At 52.3% G+C, this 20872-nt stretch overlaps 2 protein-coding genes and 1 pseudogene across 15 annotated transcripts in view; 1 reads left to right on the top strand and 2 right to left on the bottom strand.

Moving 5' to 3' along the window:
- Window positions 1-10914, top strand: part of MTUS2 (microtubule associated scaffold protein 2) — a 744933-nt gene extending 734019 nt beyond the window's left edge. For all 8 annotated transcript variants that reach the window (XM_078375228.1, XM_078375229.1, XM_054256733.2 and 5 more), the window contains 4 exons: window positions 1699-1797; window positions 2834-2953; window positions 6120-6217; window positions 7992-10914. In XM_078375228.1, coding sequence (XP_078231354.1) covers window positions 1699-1797; window positions 2834-2953; window positions 6120-6217; window positions 7992-8205 — 531 coding nt within the window. In that variant the 3' untranslated portion in view covers window positions 8206-10914. The remainder of the gene's footprint in view (window positions 1-1698; window positions 1798-2833; window positions 2954-6119; window positions 6218-7991) is intronic.
- A 3645-nt stretch (window positions 10915-14559) lies between these two features.
- LOC103793478 (uncharacterized) lies at window positions 14560-17171 on the bottom strand (annotated as a pseudogene). Its single transcript, XR_620523.5, has one exon. The product of XR_620523.5 is annotated as an uncharacterized LOC103793478 (transcript).
- Window positions 14560-20872, bottom strand: part of SLC7A1 (solute carrier family 7 member 1) — an 85082-nt gene continuing 78769 nt past the window's right edge. For all 6 annotated transcript variants that reach the window (XM_035303363.3, XM_035303359.3, XM_035303361.3 and 3 more), the window contains one exon: window positions 14560-19628. In XM_035303363.3, coding sequence (XP_035159254.1) covers window positions 19525-19628 — 104 coding nt within the window. In that variant the 3' untranslated portion in view covers window positions 14560-19524. The remainder of the gene's footprint in view (window positions 19629-20872) is intronic.

Raw genomic sequence — 20872 nt, forward strand, 5'->3', positions numbered from 1 at the left:
TCCCGCCTGCAGCGCACTGCCCTCATGCAGCGGCACTTGCATTTAATGGCACTGTGGGAACTTTCGTTTCTTAAAAATAAAATGGGAGTAGGCTGGGTGCAGTGGCTCACGCTTATAATCCCAGCACTTTGGGAGGCTGAGGGGGGCAGATCACCTGAGGTCAGGAGTTCAAGACCAGCCTGGCCAACATGGTGAAACCCCATCTCTACTAAAAATACAAAAATTCGCTGGGTGTGGTGGTGTATGCCTGTAGTCCCAGCTACTCAGGAGGCTGAGATGGGAGGATCACTTGAGCCTGAGAGGTGGAGGTTGCAGTGAGCCAAGATTGTACCCACTGCACTCCAGCCTGGACGACAGAGTGAGACCCTGTCTCTGTCTCTCATATATGTATGTGTGTGTGTGTGTGTGTGTGTGTGTGTGTGTGTGTGTGTGTGTGTGTATTATATATATGTATATTTTTCTTTGGAAGAATTCACGGGACACCCTAGTTTCCGTGTTTTGATGTTACAGAAATGGTGCTGTAACAGAGCTTTGGACTGGTCTGCATGAGTGAGACACGAAGGGTGAAGCGCTTCTTGGGCATCAGTGGTCCTTTGCCAGCCTGTGGTGTGGGGAGTCATGGGCAGGCTGAGTGGGACAGAGTCAGCGCAGGTGCATCTGCCCTGGGAGCTGGGGAAGGGGCATGGTGTCCCCATAGACACTCCTGCTTTCCTTCAACCTGCAGGTGGAGAGCCGCCAGCTGCCCCCCTAGCTGACGGGCATGGGAAGGCAGAGGGCTGGGAGTGCCAGTCTGGCCAGGGAGCGGGTCTCAGCAGGGAGGAGGAGACTGTGTGGACTCAGCTTCCATGTGAGCTCCTATCAGGGACATGAAACCCAGCTGTCAGGCCAGGAAGGCTGCGTGGGAGCCAGAATGAAGCAGGAGTGAGAGGCAGCTGGCTGGAGGAGGGCACTGCCAGCAGGAGAGCTGGCGTGAGAGGAGAGGGAGGCAGCGAGGCGGGAGGGTGCTGCGTTAGGGAGTGTACACGGCACCTTGAGGGCAGTGGGGTAGGAGGTCGGGGAAGGACAGGTTCCGCTTTGCACATTAGAAAGAGGGCTTGACTGCAGCGTGAGGGTAAAGGAGTGATACTTCAGGAGAAAGAAGAATCGTGTCAGGATGGAGCCAGCCGAGTGGCTGAGCTCAGGGGAGTCTGTGGCTTCTAGGGACATTCAGGAGGCAGGATAGCAGGGCTCGGTGGCCAGAAGGTTTGGTGATGTGAGAGGGATCCCAAGGCAGAGAAAGAAGTGAAGGAGGGTTGGAAGGGTTCTGGATTGAGCTTCATAAATGAGAATGATTCTTTGAAGTACCTTCACTGTGGTCCTTCCCAAAGCCAGGGCTGGGTGCCTCCTGGCCCAGACGCCTCTCCCTGAGGATTGTCTGCTTCTATAGGATCAGATGTTGTGAGATGCCCCCCGGTTCACAGTGTTTTTGTGGTTTCTTCCTGACAAAGAGCCAAGAAGGGCAAGCCACGGGTAGGCGTTGGGGGAAACCATGCCCATCATGTGATTTTGGGGGTCCCCTTGGGCACCTCTTTCTTCAGTCCCAAGGGAGACACTCTAAGGATGCTGAAGAAAGTGGTGGCCTGCTGATTGAAGCTGCCCCAGCTGTGGCAGCGGCAGGCTGTAGCGCCCCCAGCTGGACTCCTCATGTCATTACTCCAGGACCAGGTGGACACGCTGACCTTCCAGAGCCAGTCTCTGCGGGACAGAGCACGCCGCTTCGAAGAGGCCTTGAGGAAGAGCACGGAGGAGCAGCTGGAGGTAGTTTCGGGATTCCAGGCTTCCAGCCCCAGGCCACGGGACTCCCTCAGCAGTCTTGTCCCAAGACAAGGCCTCTCTGTGAATCCCTTGCTGAAGTGACAGCTGGTCACGACCTCCCCTGGATTTGTAAACAATTTCTGTCAGCACATCTCCCCAGAGTCAGACAGCAGCTGTGGATTTCTCCAGCTACGTGTTATTTTTGCCAAATTCCACAGCATTGCCCAGCCGAGGTTCCGGGGCCCCTGTGATCAGCATGGTCCGGCAACCCCCGACCCTTGCCCGACCACCCCTTCCATCTCATTCTCCCCCAGCTTTTTAGGCTGACACGGGCAGCCTTGGCTACAGCAGGAGTTAATAGGTTGAGGGGAATTTTTTTCAGGAAATCTGGCAAAACTCCTTCTCTCTAACGTAGGGTTGCCAAATAAGATACAAGACACGCAGTTAAATTTGAATTACAGGTAAATAAATTTTTGAGTCTAAGTATGTCCCAAGCAATACTTGTGCTCACTTTTTTAAAACGTGCTTTATCTGAAATTTGAATTTAACAGGACATACCATGTTTTAATTTGCTATATCCAGCAGCACTACTGTAATGTGTCTTTTTCCAAAATGGCTTTTCTGCTTCTTAAGCCACTCTGCTCATTTCCTGTGCATGGGCTCTTTATGGGTATAGGTGGGACCCAGAAGAGCCCCAGCTACCAGTCATCCAGGTGAATGTTAAAGGCTAGTGTTGGGTTTACTCTTTCGACCCATGAGTTCCCTGCTGGGCATGGGCTGGCAGCATCCAGCATTTCCGGAATCAAACTTCCCAGTGGACGATGGCTGTGTGTCACCTGCTCCCGCACAGAATGGGTTCCCAGGGGGAAGCAGCAGGACCCCTTCATCAGGGAAGACTGCGAGCATCCTCTGTCTTTGCTGTGCAATTGCTATTGGGGCGTTGGTCCAGAGGCTGGATTTAGCTGGATTAGTGATATTGGTTAATACTGGGTTTTGCCGGGAGCCCCGGTCAACATTTTATGGCTCTCTGCCCCTGTAGATTGCACTGGCTCCTTATCAGCACTTGGAAGAAGACATGAAGAGTCTGAAGCAGGTATTAGAGATGAAGAATCAGCAAATACACGAGCAGGAAAAGAAGATTCTTGAGCTGGAAAAGCTGGTGAGTTGGTCTGTTTGCATGGGAGTGACTAACCTCCATGACGCTCCTCCTGTCGTTCCTGATGTCATTGCTGATGGTGTTCGGCCAGGTGTGTCCCTTACCTGCCCATTGCTTATACCTAAGCAGAAAATCCCATGGCTGGCCTTTCCTGGGAAGCCAGGAGCTCTGATAAGAAATCTTAGAGGTGGCCTCACCTTGTCCAACTCTGAAACCTTCCTGACAGGCGGCCTCTTTCTGCTTCACCCTGGTTTTCTGGCAATTGCACTGTCTCTACACCCTGTCTTGGGGACATGTGGTGACCCAGCAGGATACAGCATCTCCAGTGCCCAGGCACTGCACAGAGCACTTTCCCTGAGTGAGCCTGCTCCTAACTCCGACAGCTGCCTGTGGAGCAGCTGCTGCCATGAGCCGCTTTACAGATGCCGGAGATGGTGCTAAGGAGCCCCTGCCCAGTGCTTCGAGTCCCCACAAGGCAGAAGGGGCCAGGGATCTTCCTGGGGCCCTTTTTATAAGGGTATTAATCCCATTCACAGGGGCTCACCTTCTGGATCTGATCCCCTCCCCAAAGCTCCGCCTCCTTGGGGGTTAGGTTTCAGCACAGGAATTTTGGGGGACACAAACATTCAGCCCAGAACAGCGTCCCTGCTCTCACTGACACTCACCCAGCTCAGCCCACCAGCCTGGCTCCTGCAGAGCTGGCAAAAGTCACCCCCTAGGGGACACAGAACACGCAGGATTTCACCCCCTACGCTGGGGCACAAGCATCCACCCCACCCCCCCATCACCCCCACCCTCCCTGGCCAGGGCTAGAGTCCCAGAAAGGTGTGCAAAGGGAGTGGCAGGGAAGCCTCCTTCCAAGGGCAGCCCATCTTGATCTGGAAGTTGGCCCCAGGATCTCAGATTCTTATTTTTTCCCTTTATTATTATTACTTTAAAAATACACTTTTGATACTACCAAAAATAATATATGTACTTTGGGAAACTATGAAATAAGATAAACCGAAGAAAAGCAGATTATAACATCATATTCCTACCAGTGCTTATACTTTCCAGAACTTTTTCTCTGTAAGGCAGTGTCTGTATGCACACACACACACAGCCCAGGTATTATATCATCTAAGCGTTTTATGTCTTTAATGTGCCATCTCAGGCAGGAACTGATCATCTCATCCAATTTTTAAAGTTCCCTATTTGTGAAATGTTCCTTGCATCTGGTATAACCAAACCAGGGGCTCGTCTAGGACCACACATTGCATTTGGTGGCCGTGTCACCTCTTTCTCTGGAAGCATCCCTTTTGCACATCACTTGCAGTATGGGTGCTTCTCAGTGAATGGGGCAGACCAGGTGATGCTGGATTGTCAAGATTCTGGATTGTCAAGTGAGCAATGCTGGCCACTCTCTACCCTCTAGCAGCCCAGGACTTCCTAGCTCAGGCCAGGCCTAGGGCTGGTGGGGAGCTACAGGACCATGCCTGCCCCAACCGAACCCTGCCTTGCAACCTGGCCAGTGCTGGATCAGCCACTCTGAGAGCAGTCACCTATCCTCCCGCTCCTGGCTGGGCCCTTTGCATTGGGTCACCAGCAAACCTCTGGGTTTACTTGGCTGATTTTAGCTATGCTCCAGGCTTTCTGCCTGCCCATATGACTTCTCATCCCAGAAATCTTTCCAGGCAAAAACGAACCCATTTGATCACTTCAACTCCTGAGAGCAAAAATGAGGGCTGGGTGAGGTGCCTTGCTAAAGAGCAGGGCCAGAGGCCAGTCCTGTGGCTAGGATTCCTAAGCCCTGTTCATGGACAAGGAACCATCCGTGAACAGGGCTTAGGAATCCTAGCCACAGGACTGGCCCCTGGCCCTGTTCTTTGTCAGCATTGCCCAGAATCTTGACAATCCAGCATCACCTGGTCTGCCCCATTCACTGAGAAGCACCCATACTGCAAGTGATGTCTGCAAAAAGGGATGCTTCCAGAGAAAGAGGTGACACGGCCACCAAATGCAATGTGTGATCCTAGACGAGCCCCTCGTTTGGTTATACCAGATACAAGGAACATTTTGCAAATAGGGAACTTTAAAAATCAACTACATTCTTTAAAGATTAACTACAGTGCCAGGTGTGGTGGCTCACACCTGTAATCCCAGCACTTTGGGAGGCCAAGGTGGGTGGATCATGATGTCAGAAGTTCGAGACCAGCCTGGTCAATATGGTGAAACCCTGTATCTACTAAAATACAAAAAATTAGCCGGTTGTGGTGGCGCGTGCCTGTAGTCCCAACTACTCAGGAGTCTGAGGAGTTCAACCAGGGGAATCGCTTGAACCCAGGAGGCAGAGGTTGCAGTGAGCTGAGATTGTGCCACTGCACTCCAGCCTGAAGAAAGAGCAAGACTCTGTCTCAAAAACATAAAAAGATTAACTAGATTAACAGTGAACTTGTCACATTCTTTTCAAAAGATATTTCTAAATTTGTCTTAGACTGGAACTGTACTCAGCTAGGTCTCAGGCCCTCGAGGACATGCTAACAGAGGAAACGGCATCAATTGCGGGGGGTAGCAGCCATGGATGACGGGATTTGGGGTAATGTACCAAGCTGGGCTTGGGCTTTGCATTCCTGGCTGCCCACAGCCTCAACAGGAAAAAGCATGCTTACAGTATGTAGATTTCCATCCCTTCATGGATTCAGAATGTCATGTCACACGCGCACGCTGGCCAGGAATACTGCTGCAGTGTGGTTGACCCTTTGGGAAGAACCATGGGACCATTAGTCAGATGAGGTCCTGATGGGATTCATGGTTTATCTCTGACAATGGCAAGGGCCTGGGGACGGTCACTGTAAGAAATACATTTTATATCACAACCCCCTTCCACACACACACACACACTCTCTCTCTTTCTTTCTCTCACTCACTCACACACTCTATATATATGAAATAAAAAATATCTGAAATTTGCTACATACAGTACACATGGGCATTTTCTGTTCTGTTTCATTTAAAGAAGAAATGCTGGTCACATTCCTGTAACCTGATTTTACAACCCACTAGTGCATTGCAAACTGATATGTGCAAAATGCTGTTCTTGATAATCCTCCAATGCCCAGAGCTGAGGGCACCGGTTTACTCCCTATTTTATGGCCTTGGTAGAACCTCTTAAATACTGTATCCTTTATAGGCAGAAAAGAACATCATCCTAGAAGAAAAGATCCAGATTCTCCAACAGCAGAATGAAGACCTTAAAGCAAGGATCGACCAAAACACAGTTGTCACCAGGTAGGTGGGCGGGGTGTCACCTACGAAGTGGCTTCCTCTTGAGCTTCTTTTTGTCACAATATCCAGTTTCCCTCACTCTGGGCTGCGAGTCTTTCCCCACAGTCTCTTGCTGTTTCCCCCATGACCTGAAGAACAAGAACAGACCCCTGTGGCCACCTTGCCTACACCTGGCCACATATCAGTGGCCCCCACCTTGGGGAGAAAAGAGTGAAATCAGCAGATGTGTGCAGCAGGGTCCTCCTGTAGCACTGGGAGGGGAAGGGGCTGGTTTTTGGAAGAGATTGGGAGAGGGGGGCCAGCTGGGTGTTCCCAGGCTAAAAAGAGAGCCACCACTGGCTGACACCCCGGCTTCCAAAAATTCACCACTTCCTTCCAGGTCTTGCCTGTCTCTGTGGGGCCCTGCTCTGAGGTGCCCCAGCTTCCAAGGAAGCGTGTTCAGGCTCCTTCCTCCCACAGCGCAGTGTGGGGATACAGCAGGGTTTTGGGGGATAGAGCAGGGTTTGGCTTCATCAGCTGCTCTTCCATGAGGGCCGAGCCATCTCAGTGAGACCCAGGCCCACTTTGAGGTCTCTGCCCACTGACCTCAGCTAGGCTCCGCAGCGTTCACCCACGGTGTGTTAGCCTTGCACATACAGCTCATGGACGTGCATACACTCACATGCACTCACATGCACTGCATGCTCGCTCACACACACACTTGCATACTCCCACTCGTGCAAACACTCATATATTCATACAAGCCCTCACACCCATCCACATGCCCTATTTGCACGCTCATCCTTATATGTACATCCTCGCCCACACATGCTCTTGTACACATGCAGGAATGGACACACAGCCATTGCCCCCGTAACTAAGCCTCTACTGCAGGCATTTTGTTCACACCTCAGAGGCACATAGGAAAGTCTGTGCTGGGGTCAGCAGGCTCCTTCACTCCAGAAGCTGCACAGGTGCCCTGTCAGCAGAGCAAGCGCAGACTTTATCCCTGGGAGATAACTTTTCTGGACCTCAGTTTGTCCAGCTTTAAAATGCATCTGCATTTATTCCTGTGAGTTCCTCAAAGGTGCTGTCTTTCTTTAAAATGCAACAAAGCAAGCAACTCAGATTCATTTTTTCACCCACCAGCCTTTATCAGCAAACATTAACTGAGCATCTATTATGTGCCTGGCACCTGCTGGATGCTGGGGTTCAGCAAGCAGAACCTTGGTTTCTGCCCTCCAGAGCTCGCAGTCCAGCAGGCAGACAGACCCACAGAGCAGCATTTCTAGCAAGGGAGGATGCCTGCTGTCCTGGAGGCGCAAGCCTGGGGCAGGGAGGCCAGGAGAAGGCATCCCCAGTTTCCTGGCAGGCTCAGGAAGGCTGGCAGCTTGTCTCTGCCCTTGTGCTGTTGTCATTGTCAATTGCCACCTCTGCAGCTGACTGTCCTCTTGGGGCCTCCTGGCAGCATACCCACTCCAGCTCTCCACTTCCCTCTGTTCAGTCACTGGACCTTTGCTCTTTCCAGTGGATAGACAGAGCAGTGCCTCCCCTGACCGGGCAGAGGGCCTGTGAGATGATGGGTGTTGGCCAGAGAGCCTCTGGGAACAGAAGTGTCATTGGGCCAAGTGGAAATCATGATTCAATCAGTGTTCTTGGTCACGGGGCCGCCCTGGTCCCCGTTCTCCTTGCGGGCATCACAGCCTCCTCTCCTTGCCCTGCACTCATTGTCCCGACCTCAGGTTCAGTGTCCACCAACATGATTGCTACTTGATTGATTGTCGTTGTGCCCATGCAGACAACTGTCGGAGGAAAATGCTAACCTCCAGGAATATGTTGAGAAGGAAACCCAGGAGAAGAAGAGATTGAGCCGAACCAACGAAGAGCTGCTTTGGAAGCTCCAAACCGGAGACCCAACCAGCCCCATTAAACTCTCGCCCACATCTCCCGTTTACCGCGGCTCCTCCTCGGGGCCCTCCTCTCCGGCCAGAGTCAGCATGACTCCCAGATGACGCCACCACGCGGCCTGCGGGAGCTCCGGCTTCTCGCCCTCCTGTCTCCACCCTGAGGGAGCACTGACCCGGTGCTGCCGGAGCTGGCCCTGCACGCATGCTTCAGTAGCTGCAAATGCATCCAAGGCGCGTCCTCCTCTGATCCCCGTGTAAGACTGCCCTGGTGTCAGCACTTAGGAACGTGTAAACGGTAAAGTCTGATGTGCAAACGTTTTACCATAGTTAGAGCCAAAAGAAAGACACTTGCAATTGTTCTTGAGCAATGAACTTTCACTGCAGTATTTCAGGTTAGTTACCAAAAGCTCAGTTTTCAATATACATTGAATAATCTTTGTGTACTGCACCGGTATGTGTGTATATTTAGATACACATATATACACATGCGGCGGTTCCGAATTGCATTTTTTATGAAGTGCTGACATATTTTAGTGAAGGTCAGCAGTTTTCTAACTTGTGCCTAAGAATTATTGGGAAATGAAAATGCATTTCTATCTAGCTTCCCAGGAATATTTCTACCCAAAATAGAAAAAGGAAAAAAAAAAGGATACAGAGAAGAAGCGCCTTTCAACTCACCACCAAGTGGTACTCTCTTTACACGAACACCAGCGATTTGTGAATGGTAACTGCCTTTGGAACAATCAGCTTCTTAGTCAACGTGATGTGAGGTCACCATTCTTCCATTCGCAAGTTTTAATTATTAATACGCCTGCCATGCGTGGATAAGGGAGAGCCGTGGGAAACCCTAAGGGGGATTAGCAGTTTTTCAGATGTGACTTATGACAGTGACTCATCTCCAATAGTCTTGTAAACAAGTTTTGCTTTTTTCCTAAATGGCATCTCAGACTCGGTCATTAAGCTACTGTTGCACCCCTGGGAAAACATGGCAGAGCATGACGTTTGAGTGAGAGTGAGGATGGCCTTGGAGATGACTGCGCCCGTTCACGCTCCATCCTCATGAAGGAAATTGCTGCTAGGGTCTGTATTTTGACCAGGCACAGAGTGGGACCGTCACGCCAGCTTTCCATGTGGTTCGCTCTGATGCAATGCTGTAAATGATCAACTTGTTGAAATATGACCCTCAGGCCCCCACTTCATAGCAGTCCCCTTTTCAATTTGGTTCTACAGCTCAACCCCTTCACTGCACATTGAGGTGGCTCAGGGGTTCTAGCAGGGGCGTCTGGGAAAAACACCATTTTCTGTCCCGGGGGACCAGTTCTGAGCTGTGCTAGATCATCACACCACCACCCAGAAACCCGCTTGCACTTCCTTCTATGTGATCAGGCAATGCTACCGCTGACTGTGCTGCCATCTTAGACCCAGAAGGTTCTCCCAGACAGAGGAGCGCAGTGAAGCAGCCAGCCAGGCGGCACCACATCCTGGACTGGCACCTGTCTCTAAAATGGTAGAATTAGGATGTAAACAGTACTCATGTAGTGGTGTGGAAGATTAGGAGCATGATACACAAAAGGAAGTAGTTTTAACACATATGGTGATGATGATGATGCCCTTGTTTCCTTGTGTATGACAAAGACCCTGCACTATCTCTCTGAGGCCCCCCAGAATTATCCTGAGCACAGGCCTGTCTTTGAGCATGTCCAAGATGAGAAGAACCATGAGAGGGTCCTACAGGGGCTGGAGCCATGGAGCAGGGAAGAAACAGCCCGAGGATGAGGTCGGCTTGTCCAGGGCACGCCTACTCGGCACATGTGTGGCCAGCACAAAGACAGACATGGTCCCTGGCCCTAGCATGAGTCCAAGCTGGGCTCCCGGGCCTCAGGTACATCTCCAGCAAGCCTCCAAGGGTCTTGTTCCTTCTGGGGACATACACAGTAAATCCACATGGAAGCACCATTTCTCTGCTTTAGTGGCTCTGCATGATACTGTGATATTGAGTTGGGCATTCCATTAGAGTAGATCATGCCACATTGACTAAGTACACAATTATTTATTCTTGTAGCAGCCACAACCTGCAAACACAAATTCGGTTACAGCTTAGCTGTCCGAATTAGGAACTGCTTACATAGCCGCACCTGCTAAATGCAGTTACACAGCAATACCGACTTCCGTGTGATGCTAGGACGTGGTACAGTGTGTTAGGCTGCTGTGGTCGGAGTTGTAGCATTGTTAGCACTAAGTAATTCCTCATTAGGTGGACTTTGCTGAGAGCTTTGCCCTAATCCGCCCTGACCTTGGGTACTTGGGCTAATTTCCACATGGCCCTGGCTTCATTTTCGTTTGTTTTTGTGTTTTGTTTTGTTTTTTTTGTCACGGACACCCATCATGTATGGCCCTTCATCTGAGCCATGGGGTGGCAGCTGCTATGCCTCCTCCTCGATTCTTCCATCCCTCCACGCCATCAGGATTAGGATTTCTCTCCACATGGCATCCGCCTCTGTCCCCTTCCAGGCTGGAGTGACGTTTCCACGTTTGGATGCTGCAGCCTCCGCACCTGCCTCAGACAGACCCACCAGATACCACCGGTCTCTTCGTGGCGTTTGGAGATGCGTGGGCGGCCTGCCCCCACCCCTGCCCCTGGCCACCACATGCTGGGACAAGGTTCTGGTCGAATGTCAGAACAGGTGGGGATGGGGGCGGCCCCAACCGTGATTAGTTGAATGAATGGGGTCACAACATCTTTTTTCCTGCCCCTATGGTTTGTGTTGCATATTTGTGTTTAACTCTAAAGCCTATTAAAGTAAACTCGAGGGACTTTCTGTGATACCTGCTTGATGTAACTGGAGACCTGTCCCTCTCATGCTGGGGATTCCAGGCAGGGAGGCAAGTGGGGGTGTTTGCAGGCTGGACTCCTTTTTTGTATGTGCCAGGGTCGAGTGCTCGTCCATGAAAGAAATCTGGAGCTCCCCTTTCCCAGACTCAGCAGGTCCCAGGTCCCTGCACCCACCCTTCCAGCCCAGGGGGCGTGAGCAGCCCCTCCCCGGACTTGGGAGCTCAGTGCCTCTGCTCTGCAAGGCCAGGGTGTGCTGGAGTCAGCTGGAAAGAGGACACGAAAGGTCATTCATTCATTTCAGCCCAAAAGTGCTTGCTCCCTTCATCCCGATGGCCTTCAATTTGGACTACAGCCTGTTTAGCCAGCTGGTCCTTGGAGTGTCCCACAGGTGCCTGGCACTGGTAACAAGGGAGAAGCCTGGGTCCACGGGCTCGGTGCGGTGGGGCACTGGTAACAAGGGAGGAGCCCGGCGGTGGGGCACTACTCCCTGCGGTGGGGCACTGGTAACAAGGGAGGAGCCCAGGTCCGCGGGCTCCCTGCGGTGGGGCACTGGTAACAAGGGAGGAGCCCAGGTCTGCGGGCTCCCTGCGGTGGGGCACTGGTAACAAGGGAGGAGCCTGGGTTCGCAGGTTCCCTGTGGTGGTTTGCAGGGTGTGAGGGAGTGGCTGCTGTTTTAGAGAGTTCTGCAAGTCCCTCCTAAACAAATACTGAACAGACCCTTTGTAGACGACACACAGTTTACTTCTGGACCTCATAGAGAACCCCCCAGGGCCACCTCTGGGTCATCCAGGCCTCCCAGGGTATTGATGGCAATTCTTAATAATCTACCTGGCAACGTGTCCTAACCCATTTGTTTCTTTTGGGGTGTTTTGTGTGCCCTTCACTTTCATCATGGCCTCCTCCCATTGTCCTTAACTCACCACGTGCAGTGAACAAGGCAGGTGGCAGCTACTGGCACAAGCAGGAGGTGAGATTAGAGTCAGCTTTCCACTGTTCATGGAGAGCGGTGTCCCCTTCCACGGCTAATTTGCAGTAGGCAGAGGAGACTCTGCAAGTCAGCTTACTCACTGACCTCCTCTGTGCCAAGGAGCCTTGGAGAGCCTGGCTCTCCCCGTGTGGGAGGCTTGTATCACCCTAGCAAGAAGGGAGTTACAGAGTTAAGCATGGGGGAAGCCAAATGGTTGGACAGCTTTCCACCTGTGACTGGAGTCGAAGGCTGTTCTCAAAACCTTTGCTGCGTCAGTGTGTACGCTTCGAGCAATGACTCTGGGATTGCACCCTCACCTCATCCATGACCACAAGTGGTGAGGCTCCTGCCCACGTGAGAGCCTGTCAAATGCTTCACACACACATACACACACACACACACACACACACACACACCCCAAAGGCTGGTAAGGCATTCTGGTGGCACAGAGTGTGTTAATTCACAATTCACTTACATTTGCTAAATGTTTTTGTTAGCCAGTCTGCATCTCTCAAACCTCTTGCCCCAAAACCAAGACAGACATCTGGTGTTTCTGATTGCCAGGCTTGGGTCATTCTCAATGCAGCGTGATGATGCAGGCCAATCTTCCTCACTCACTAAGTCAGGAATTTTTTTCCAGTGCCAGGACCAGGCAGGGTGGGGATGCCCTGCAGCTCTGAGCTCAGACAGCCCTGCAGTGTGCATGTGTACAGACCTCCTGGGGGCCCATACCTCCTCCCTCTGTGGCACCCACACCACAGGCACCCAGCGAGCCCCTGCCACGCAGCCGCTGCCCCTTCATGCTGCCTTCTCGCATGACTGCACCACCAAATTCAAGTGGCAGGCACTGGGCTTCGTCCCGCCTCCCTCATGGCGGTAACAGCGCTTCTGTACCAGCCGACACTCATCAGGTGCATTGTTTTAAAGAGAATTTAAAAGCATCCCCAGTAAGGTCCCACCCAGCCACAGCTTTTTCTTCCACACACAGTCTGAAATCCACTGGAATTAGGTGCTCCGCCACAATCGAGAGCCAAAAAGCTGTTCCATTAGCAAAGATATTGCCTGTTTCATTCCCAAAGCCTTTTCTTCAAACTGCATTTTTTAAATGGCCATATTTATGGCTGGGTGGACAGGTAAAACTGAACTTCATTTGGTAAAACTGAACTGTTCCCTTTGACCGGGGGCTGATGGGCTTATCTGTAGTTGGTTTCAGCCCATCCCCCGTCCCCGCAAGTCCAGACCCTGCCCAGATCCATGTGGTGTCTGAGCAAGGGTGGGCTGGAAGCTGGGTTTGAAAGGCAGGGCCAGCATCCCAGGTTGTGGCTCCACAGGCTTCCTTGTTGCTGTGAATGCCATTTGGGGGCAGCTTTTGATTAACCAGAGGTGCTTCATAACCAAACTGTACAAGGAAAAACTTTCTCCAGGTGGTGCCTCTCAAGCCTCCAGCCTGGCATCGTCCCACAGGGCCTTGAGGAGTTTTCGAAGAGACGGCTCAAAGACTTGGCATGGCCTTTTCAAGCTGCCTGCGCAGCACCAAGCAGAGCCACTAGGTGGCAGTGTGGCGCTGCGGAAACCTGGGGTTCACCTTGCACTTGGCTCAAAGTCATCCTCAGGGACCAGAGGTCGCCGTCCTACAGGACACCTGCAAAAATCCAGGATCAAGGCATGCTCCATGCTTATTTCCCAATTCTGGAGTCCATCGGGCTCTCTGGGCTGCTTTGGGACGCTGGCGCCTTTTGTGGATCCGGTTCTGCATCAGCAGAACCTCCCGCAGTAATCACACCAGGCCAGAGACCACGCCCACCCCGTGTCCCTGGGACATGCCGCACAGCCTTGCTTCTACACCGCGCAAGCTCTGTAGTCTGGTTTTCTCTGTCTGTGGCCAACAAACACGAACTGTGCAAGGTGCTCTCAGATGCACATGCTCATCACATATTCCAGATCATAGGAAAGCTGGGGTCCAGAGAGCAGCTCACCGGCCCTACTCCCCACACTGCTCCCTGCTCCCTGAGTGTCTGCCTTCAGCACCATCCATCGGCTGACAAAACTCAAAAGGTCAAGCCTCTTGTGGCCAGCAGATCTGCTGGTATAGCTGCTGTGAACCACTGCATCTTACTGTCTGGAAATCAAGGCCCACTTGATGGAATCTGCCTCCTGTGCAAAAAAAAATGGATCCTTTCTCAAGGAAGTTGAGGGACTCAGCAACAATTACCAAAATGGCTACACTCCTCACCCCAGCCCCTCTGCCCTCTGCTCCCTCCAACGGGATAGTGTGTCTGCAGGCCAGCACAGGCTGGGGTGGCAATGGGTAAGAGCGTTTTGCTGCCAGAGACCAAGTCCTTCAGCAAATGCCTGACAACTGGCAGCCTCTGAGTCGCTTTTCCCCAACAGTTTGGTTGGAAGGAAGACCTCTGTGGCCCCAAAGCCAAACAAATCTGGAGATAATCAGAGCATCCAGAATGGGGGCTCAAAGGATTCCCTGATTGAGGCTCAAATTGTTGGAATGAGGATTTCATTTCCAAATGGCAGCAAAGTGAGAAGATGGGACAAAAGTCATGGGCTGTGGGAAGTAGGGTGGGACTGGAACTCTCTATGGGGCACCGCCATGTCTGGGACCCAGCAGAGACCTGCTAAGATTCTTGAGATCACACCGTGCACATGGAAGCCATAGACAGAATTTATTAGAATTTGCGGAAGCATGAGATAATGTACCACAAAATAGTTTGATTTTATAACATAAAGTATGGTAGGAAGCTGTCAATGTACACAGTGATGTCAGCAAAAAGGCGGGGGGTGGGGGGGGCGGGGCACGGGGGGGGCAGTTTCACATTTTTTGAAAGGTGGTGGACGACAACTACACTGTCCTTACAGTAAAATAAAAGCAGGAGAGACCCAGCAGAGGCCAGCCTGATTTGCAGTTAGCATCAGAATCTACGTCTAGTGTCGCAACTTTAAGAAACTATAAGAAAACTATTAGAAAAATAGAACATCAAACAAGAAAAAAAATATACAAATGTACATAATTAAAAAAACACACAACTCTTAATAATGGCTCCATGTTCAGTAGAAGAAAACATTTGCTGGAGAAACCACAGCTATTCAGGTTTGATAATAAACCAATCCTCATTGGTATCATTACCTTTAGTGCTCCTTAAACTCGTTGAAGCTGAAAGGCACAACTTAAGCAGGAAACTTATCTTAAATATATATTATAACTTCTCGAATGGGAAAATAAGTCCCAAACTTAATAGTTTGTCATCAAGAAACATGAACTCATTTGCCTTGTTAATAAATTAGCAGTCTGAATGCGTCTTTCCATCCCTGCTTCCTGACCTGCTGGATACACTGGTAAATACCCTGAGAAAATCTTCTCTAAGTTTGACCAAGGTACTCCATCTCCTGTGGGGTTTTCAGCTGGCACTCAGCACATTTGTAGAGTGATCCAGGAGGGCTCCATGGTAACTGTGTTCCGAGACGCCATGCCCAGCCAGTCCCGATGGCAAGAGAGTGCTGTGGCTCTGAGACGCTGGCACGGAAAGACTGGATGCAAGAGACGATGGTGGGCGTCGGCTGACAGCTTTTGCCTTAAAAATCCATTAGGCATCATTCCTAAGCACGACGACACATGGAGTGTAGCTTCTGGCACCACTGGATCGATAGAGCATTTCATTACTAGGACAGAGTCCACAGGAGCCTGACAGCATGCATGCCTCCCTCTCCCTAAGAGCCTTACATATCTTCCCATGACGATGGCAAACAGATATATCTTAAATTACACATAACAATTATACATGACATATATTCAGATCGGTCTACAGGCGAATTCCGCAACCATTCCACTCACAAGCCTCATGTCACCTCCACCCAGCAATTTCCCCATCCTGGGAACTAGCAGAGGTATGGACACAAACATGCCTCACTTCCACTCCAGAATGCAGCTGTGCTGGGCCTGGGCACAAAGGCCCCTCACTCCTTGTCTTCATGGTGTGGGTTCTTGGCTGCCGACTGAGCTGTCAGCCCTTAAGAAGGAAGGGTCTGTGTAAAAATGGGATGTGTGAATCAGGAGAGAGGGCCCTGGCACAGAGCCAGGCAGGCTTGCTTTAGCGGTAAGTCCTGCGTCACACAGTGCCCAAGACCTTGCCCTGTAAGCCTGGGTGATGCCCATGCCCCCCCACTGGAACTCACTGCTCTGGAGGCCACACGATGTGGGACTGCAAACACCAGCCGGTTAATGCCTGCTCAGCGGCAGGGGCAAGGTGGGGAGGAGCTGGCATCCCCAGCATTTCCACGGGTCTGGACGAAGGTGAGCGGGCCAGGTGCCCCTCCAGCTGTGCACACGGATGTGCTGAAGGGGCAGGAGGGAGTGCATCAGGGCCCTGGCAGCTGGGATGGGTGGAGAAGCCCGCCGCCTCCACCGTCCTGTGGTCACCCCTGGACTTGAATTGGATCCTGGCCACTGTGCTAGAGTCGCAGCACAAGGGACCAGGTGGCTGGTTGCCTGAGAGAGATAAAAGCCGCAGTGGAAAAAGTTTTTGCTGCTGCAAAAACAAAACCAACAGTGGGGGGAGAGCTGAGCAATTCTGACAACAGCATACATTTCGTGATCTTTCTGAAACAGCCTGGGGAAAATGCATCTATCACTGTCCTCTTCATTTGGAAAAAAACATCCAGTACACAAAGCCTCGGCCACAGGGGTGTGAGCAGGTTAAGGAGGGTGGGGACGTGCAGAGGCCTGGTCTCTGGACGGTGCCCCTCCCCACTACAGAGCTGCCCTCCTATAAGCTGGCTCCCTAGTCGGCCACCCACAAGGCCCCGGGTGCCTCTCTGGAGACCCCCTTCGTCCCCATCTTCAGCAGACATCCTGAGGCAGGGGGCCTGGGGATCTGCCGCTTCATGAGCGTGGGCCTTTGGAGGTCATGAGCACATGCAGGGTGGTCAAGGGGGGTGTGGGAGACAGGAAGAGACGTTTACCCATCACAAATGGGTCTTTCCAATGTGGGCATTTGTGGCTGTTGCACAGATAAAAGTAGACACAATACTCCCGTGGCCGGTGTGCCTCTAGTAATGTGGGAGTTCTGACTATGAAGGAAAATCCTGGCCAGCCGTGGAACTAACAATATTCTCGTTTAGGCAAGGGAACTAAGAGATGTGAAACTATCATTTTTTTTCGCTGTGTGTATTTTTATTTCAGGGAAAGAAATGAGGGATGTGATAAGAAAAAGGTCTACTAAAATTGTGAGGCTTACTCCATCACCATGACTTAAGTCACGCCCTCCCAAGCAGCAGAGAAAACCCCTGGCAACTGTACAAAAGAACTTCTCAGAAAAGCATGGTGGCCAGTGAACTGTTTATGCAAGGCACCCCCATGTGTCCTTTCCTAACTAGGAAGCCCGTCCTCTAAGGTGGGGGTGCAGGGGGATCCCATCCCTGCCGAGCTGGGCATGCTTCCGCATCGAGCTTTAAGGCTTCTGCATGAGGAAGGCCACACTCCCAGCTGTCAGCGAGCTCCGGTGATGGGACTCGGAGCAGGGGAGACACGCCCTCTCAATCTACAGAATGATCCATGGCGCCCACTCAAGTGTCAACTCTAAATAGTCTATTGGGTGCTGTCTTGCATGGAAATTTCAGCCAGAAAAAAAAAACTAGAGTTTAAAAAAAAAAAAGTAACTCACTCTCCCACCACTTTAACTTTTCTTGGAAATTCCTTCCCCTGAATTCTCTTTACCTATGTAGAAAATAACAGGAAAAAAAAAACAAGCAAATAACTACCAGGTCCTGCGACAAGAGACAATCAAAACCCCAACAAAATAAGTTAGTATTTATCAAAATATGTTACAGCACCAATCTACATAAATGTCAATCCCTCTCTTTGGAAATCAGAGCTTTGGGCTCTTATGATGCTCCCTCTGGAACTTTCAAAATGAGATCAGAACAAAGCTCCCAGCAAGGTGAGCAGGCCTGATACGGAGGCCCAGCCCAGCCCAAGGCCGCCCACCCGTCCTCCGCTGGCAAGTTCACAAATTCTCATACTTCTCTCTGAGAATCTTCCAGCACAGGGAGAGCATAAGGGCCCTCAATTTATCAGGCTTCTTTCTACCAGATTTGTGTCAAAGGGCAGACTAGGAAGAAATGGAAAGGAAACTGAGCTTTGAAAGCAGGATCTCCATTTCCCCTGGTGTCCAAAATGCCCACCTCCCTCTCCCTCCCTCATCAGCCTTCCGTCTCTTGAATTATACTCTCAATGGAAGTAGGGCTCCACCCGCACCCAGGTTTCCTCTGGCTTCCATCTACAAGGAGTGTGTGAAATGGTGCTGGCTGCAGGCCCTGACCCAGACAGCAGAGGCAGGGGAGATGCTCTGGACCCTTCTACTTGCGGAGGCGTGGGGTCCGCAGCATCCAACACACAGAAGGGACAACAATATGCCTGGAAATCACCTCCCCGACGGCCCAAGCACCTCAGCAATACGCCAACCTCAGGGGGCGATGACATGGCCATTTCCAAGTTAACGTTATACCCTAACTTAATCTGGTGGAGTGATTCACAATTTCATGGGCTGTGGCTTGATTTCAATTTCATCATACATAACAAAGAGGCTGGGCAGCTCATGTCAGGGCCAGAAACACCATGACCCGACATGACATGACCCTGGGCTGAGCTGCCACCCACCTTGAGAACCTCACAAGAGCCAATAGACTGGTTCCAAGCATGGGAGGGTAAGACTGAGTGAGTGGCGGCGACTCACAGGAAAGTTCCCAACTCTGCCTCGAGAGGACAGTCCCGCACAGGTACAGTCTCATGTTCCAGTTACTCAGGACACAGCCGGTTGGGGAGACGGCAGGAGCAGCAAGAACCGGCCCAGGCCTGGAGGGCGTGGGCTGAAGGAGGTCCCTGGTTTACACATGTGCACACACACGGACAAGCAGAGCCGGCCACCCCCCCACCCCAGGCCCTAATGGGAGCAATCCCTTCTTCCTCATTTGAGAGGAACCAGCTGCCCTCAGCCCTGCTGCCCAGCCCCGGGGGGCTGCCGTGGTGTCACAGCAAAGCCCTCAGAAGCTGAGGTGTGGGCCCGGTCCAGTCCTAACGACCCATCTGAACACAACGGGGAAAAACCATAGGCCTGATTTTCCTTTTAACTGTACTATATCGTTTGGCTCTGCGGGCGGGGGGCTGGTGGGGACACAGTTTTGTGGTACTCATCTGGCTTGACTGCTGGGTGTCTGGGGCTGAGCGGGAAGACAGCTGCTAAAGATTGGAGTATGCAGAATTTCAACCCCAGAACAGTCCCCGGGAGGAAGGCCTGGTTCCCAAGATAAGGGGAGAAGGTGACCTCCACTCTGCCTGAGGCTGCAGCAGCTCAGGGCTGAGCTGGTAGGAGAGGACCTACTCTCTTTGTTCAGAGAAGTGAAGAGACACAGTGGCCAGCCGCAGCCCAGTGGCCCTGGCCAGGCAGCTGTCTGGAGGTGACCAGGGCCTGGAGAGCCAGCTGCAGAGCTGAGTGGGCTGGGGCTGCAGTTCAAGTAATTGCACCTTTGGCTACAGTGGGGATGTGGGTGCGGGTGATTCCTGTTGCACTGGAGGGGAGGGTGGGATGCTGCCACCTCCGGGGGGTGGGGCTGTGCGTCACTTGCACTGGTCCAAGTTGCCATCAGGAGTCCTTGCTTGGTCAGCATCCAGGGACGCCTCCTCGCTGTGCCACAGGCCGTAGCCAAAGTAGATGATGAAGCCTGCGGGCCGACAGGAGAGATGGGTGTGAACAGAGTGCTGGCTACACCACCGCGGGCAGGGCTTAGAGCCCAGGGCAGCCCCACAGCAAACCCTCTCAGGCGGCCTGCTCCTGCCTGGCATGAGCCCACAGCCAGCAGCCCTCGGGACCTTTCCACATCTGGAACAGCTGCCACATGAAAACCACTGTCTGCCTCTACATCTGGCAAAGCCCTACATTCCTCCGGATGGCCTCACGCTGCGGCGTTTCCTGAGCAGACAGAGCAGCTGGGCCAGGGCCACCAGAAGCCATTGGGTCCTTCACCTTAACCCCCTAATGCCCCCTGAGGCCACAAGAGTATCAGGGATGTACACTATGGAGACGGGATTTCCCGCAGGTGCTGGAGGTCTCCAGGCTCTCAGCCTGGACAATCCCACTGCCCCGTTTCCTCCATGCAACTGACCATCAGACTGTAAGAGACATCCTGAGCCCTGGGAACGGACTGCAACACACTGAGCCCTGGGAACGGACTTCACGCAGGAGTCCACAGCCTGTTCCTGCATCCAGGACTCGGGTGGGTCCAGGACCTATGCTTCTAACCACCTGCCCGGGGACTGTGGCCAGATGGCCCCAGGGCCACCTTGTGTGGTTGACACAGGAAAGCAGGCCTCAAAGCAAGGACTCAGACACGCAGAACCCAGGAAAGGAGCTCAGGCTCCTGAACACGGGGACTTTACAGGGACGTTGGGAAAAGGTACCCTCTGCCTTCACCAGGCCCTGCGGAAATGACCACAGTGGGCTGTGAGCAGCGTTTTCTCAGAAACGCTCTAGGAGATGTCTAACTAGACATGGGCTGCACTTTGCAGAGAATGAGGACCCACCTTGGTGCCAGCAGAAAATGGGCCGCTAAGTGTTTCCTGGAGGAAAAGCACCCCTCAAGGGTCCTAGGAGATGAGGCAGCAGCCATCTGCCCACAGCATGCATATACGGGTCTGGGAGGCTGTGGGGACATGGTCCTGAGGGGCAATGGCAAGGACCACATCCCTGGCTATCAGCACTACCACTCAGATGCTGAGAGGAAGGAAATGAGTCCCTCCCCTCCAGCCCCTGGGGTGAGATGCCCAGAGGGGTGGGACTCGGCCAGCCCTACAGGCTGCACCCAGCCCTGGTGATCTATCTCACGTGGAAGCCCCTACCCCAGTGGCATGACCCATAGGCTCCAAAGCACCGTCCTTCACAGAGAAGACGCCATCACAGAGGAGCCCA

Source organism: Callithrix jacchus, chromosome 5, assembly GCF_049354715.1.
Source record: "Callithrix jacchus isolate 240 chromosome 5, calJac240_pri, whole genome shotgun sequence".
In the NCBI taxonomy this organism is placed as follows: Eukaryota; Metazoa; Chordata; class Mammalia; order Primates; family Cebidae; genus Callithrix; species Callithrix jacchus.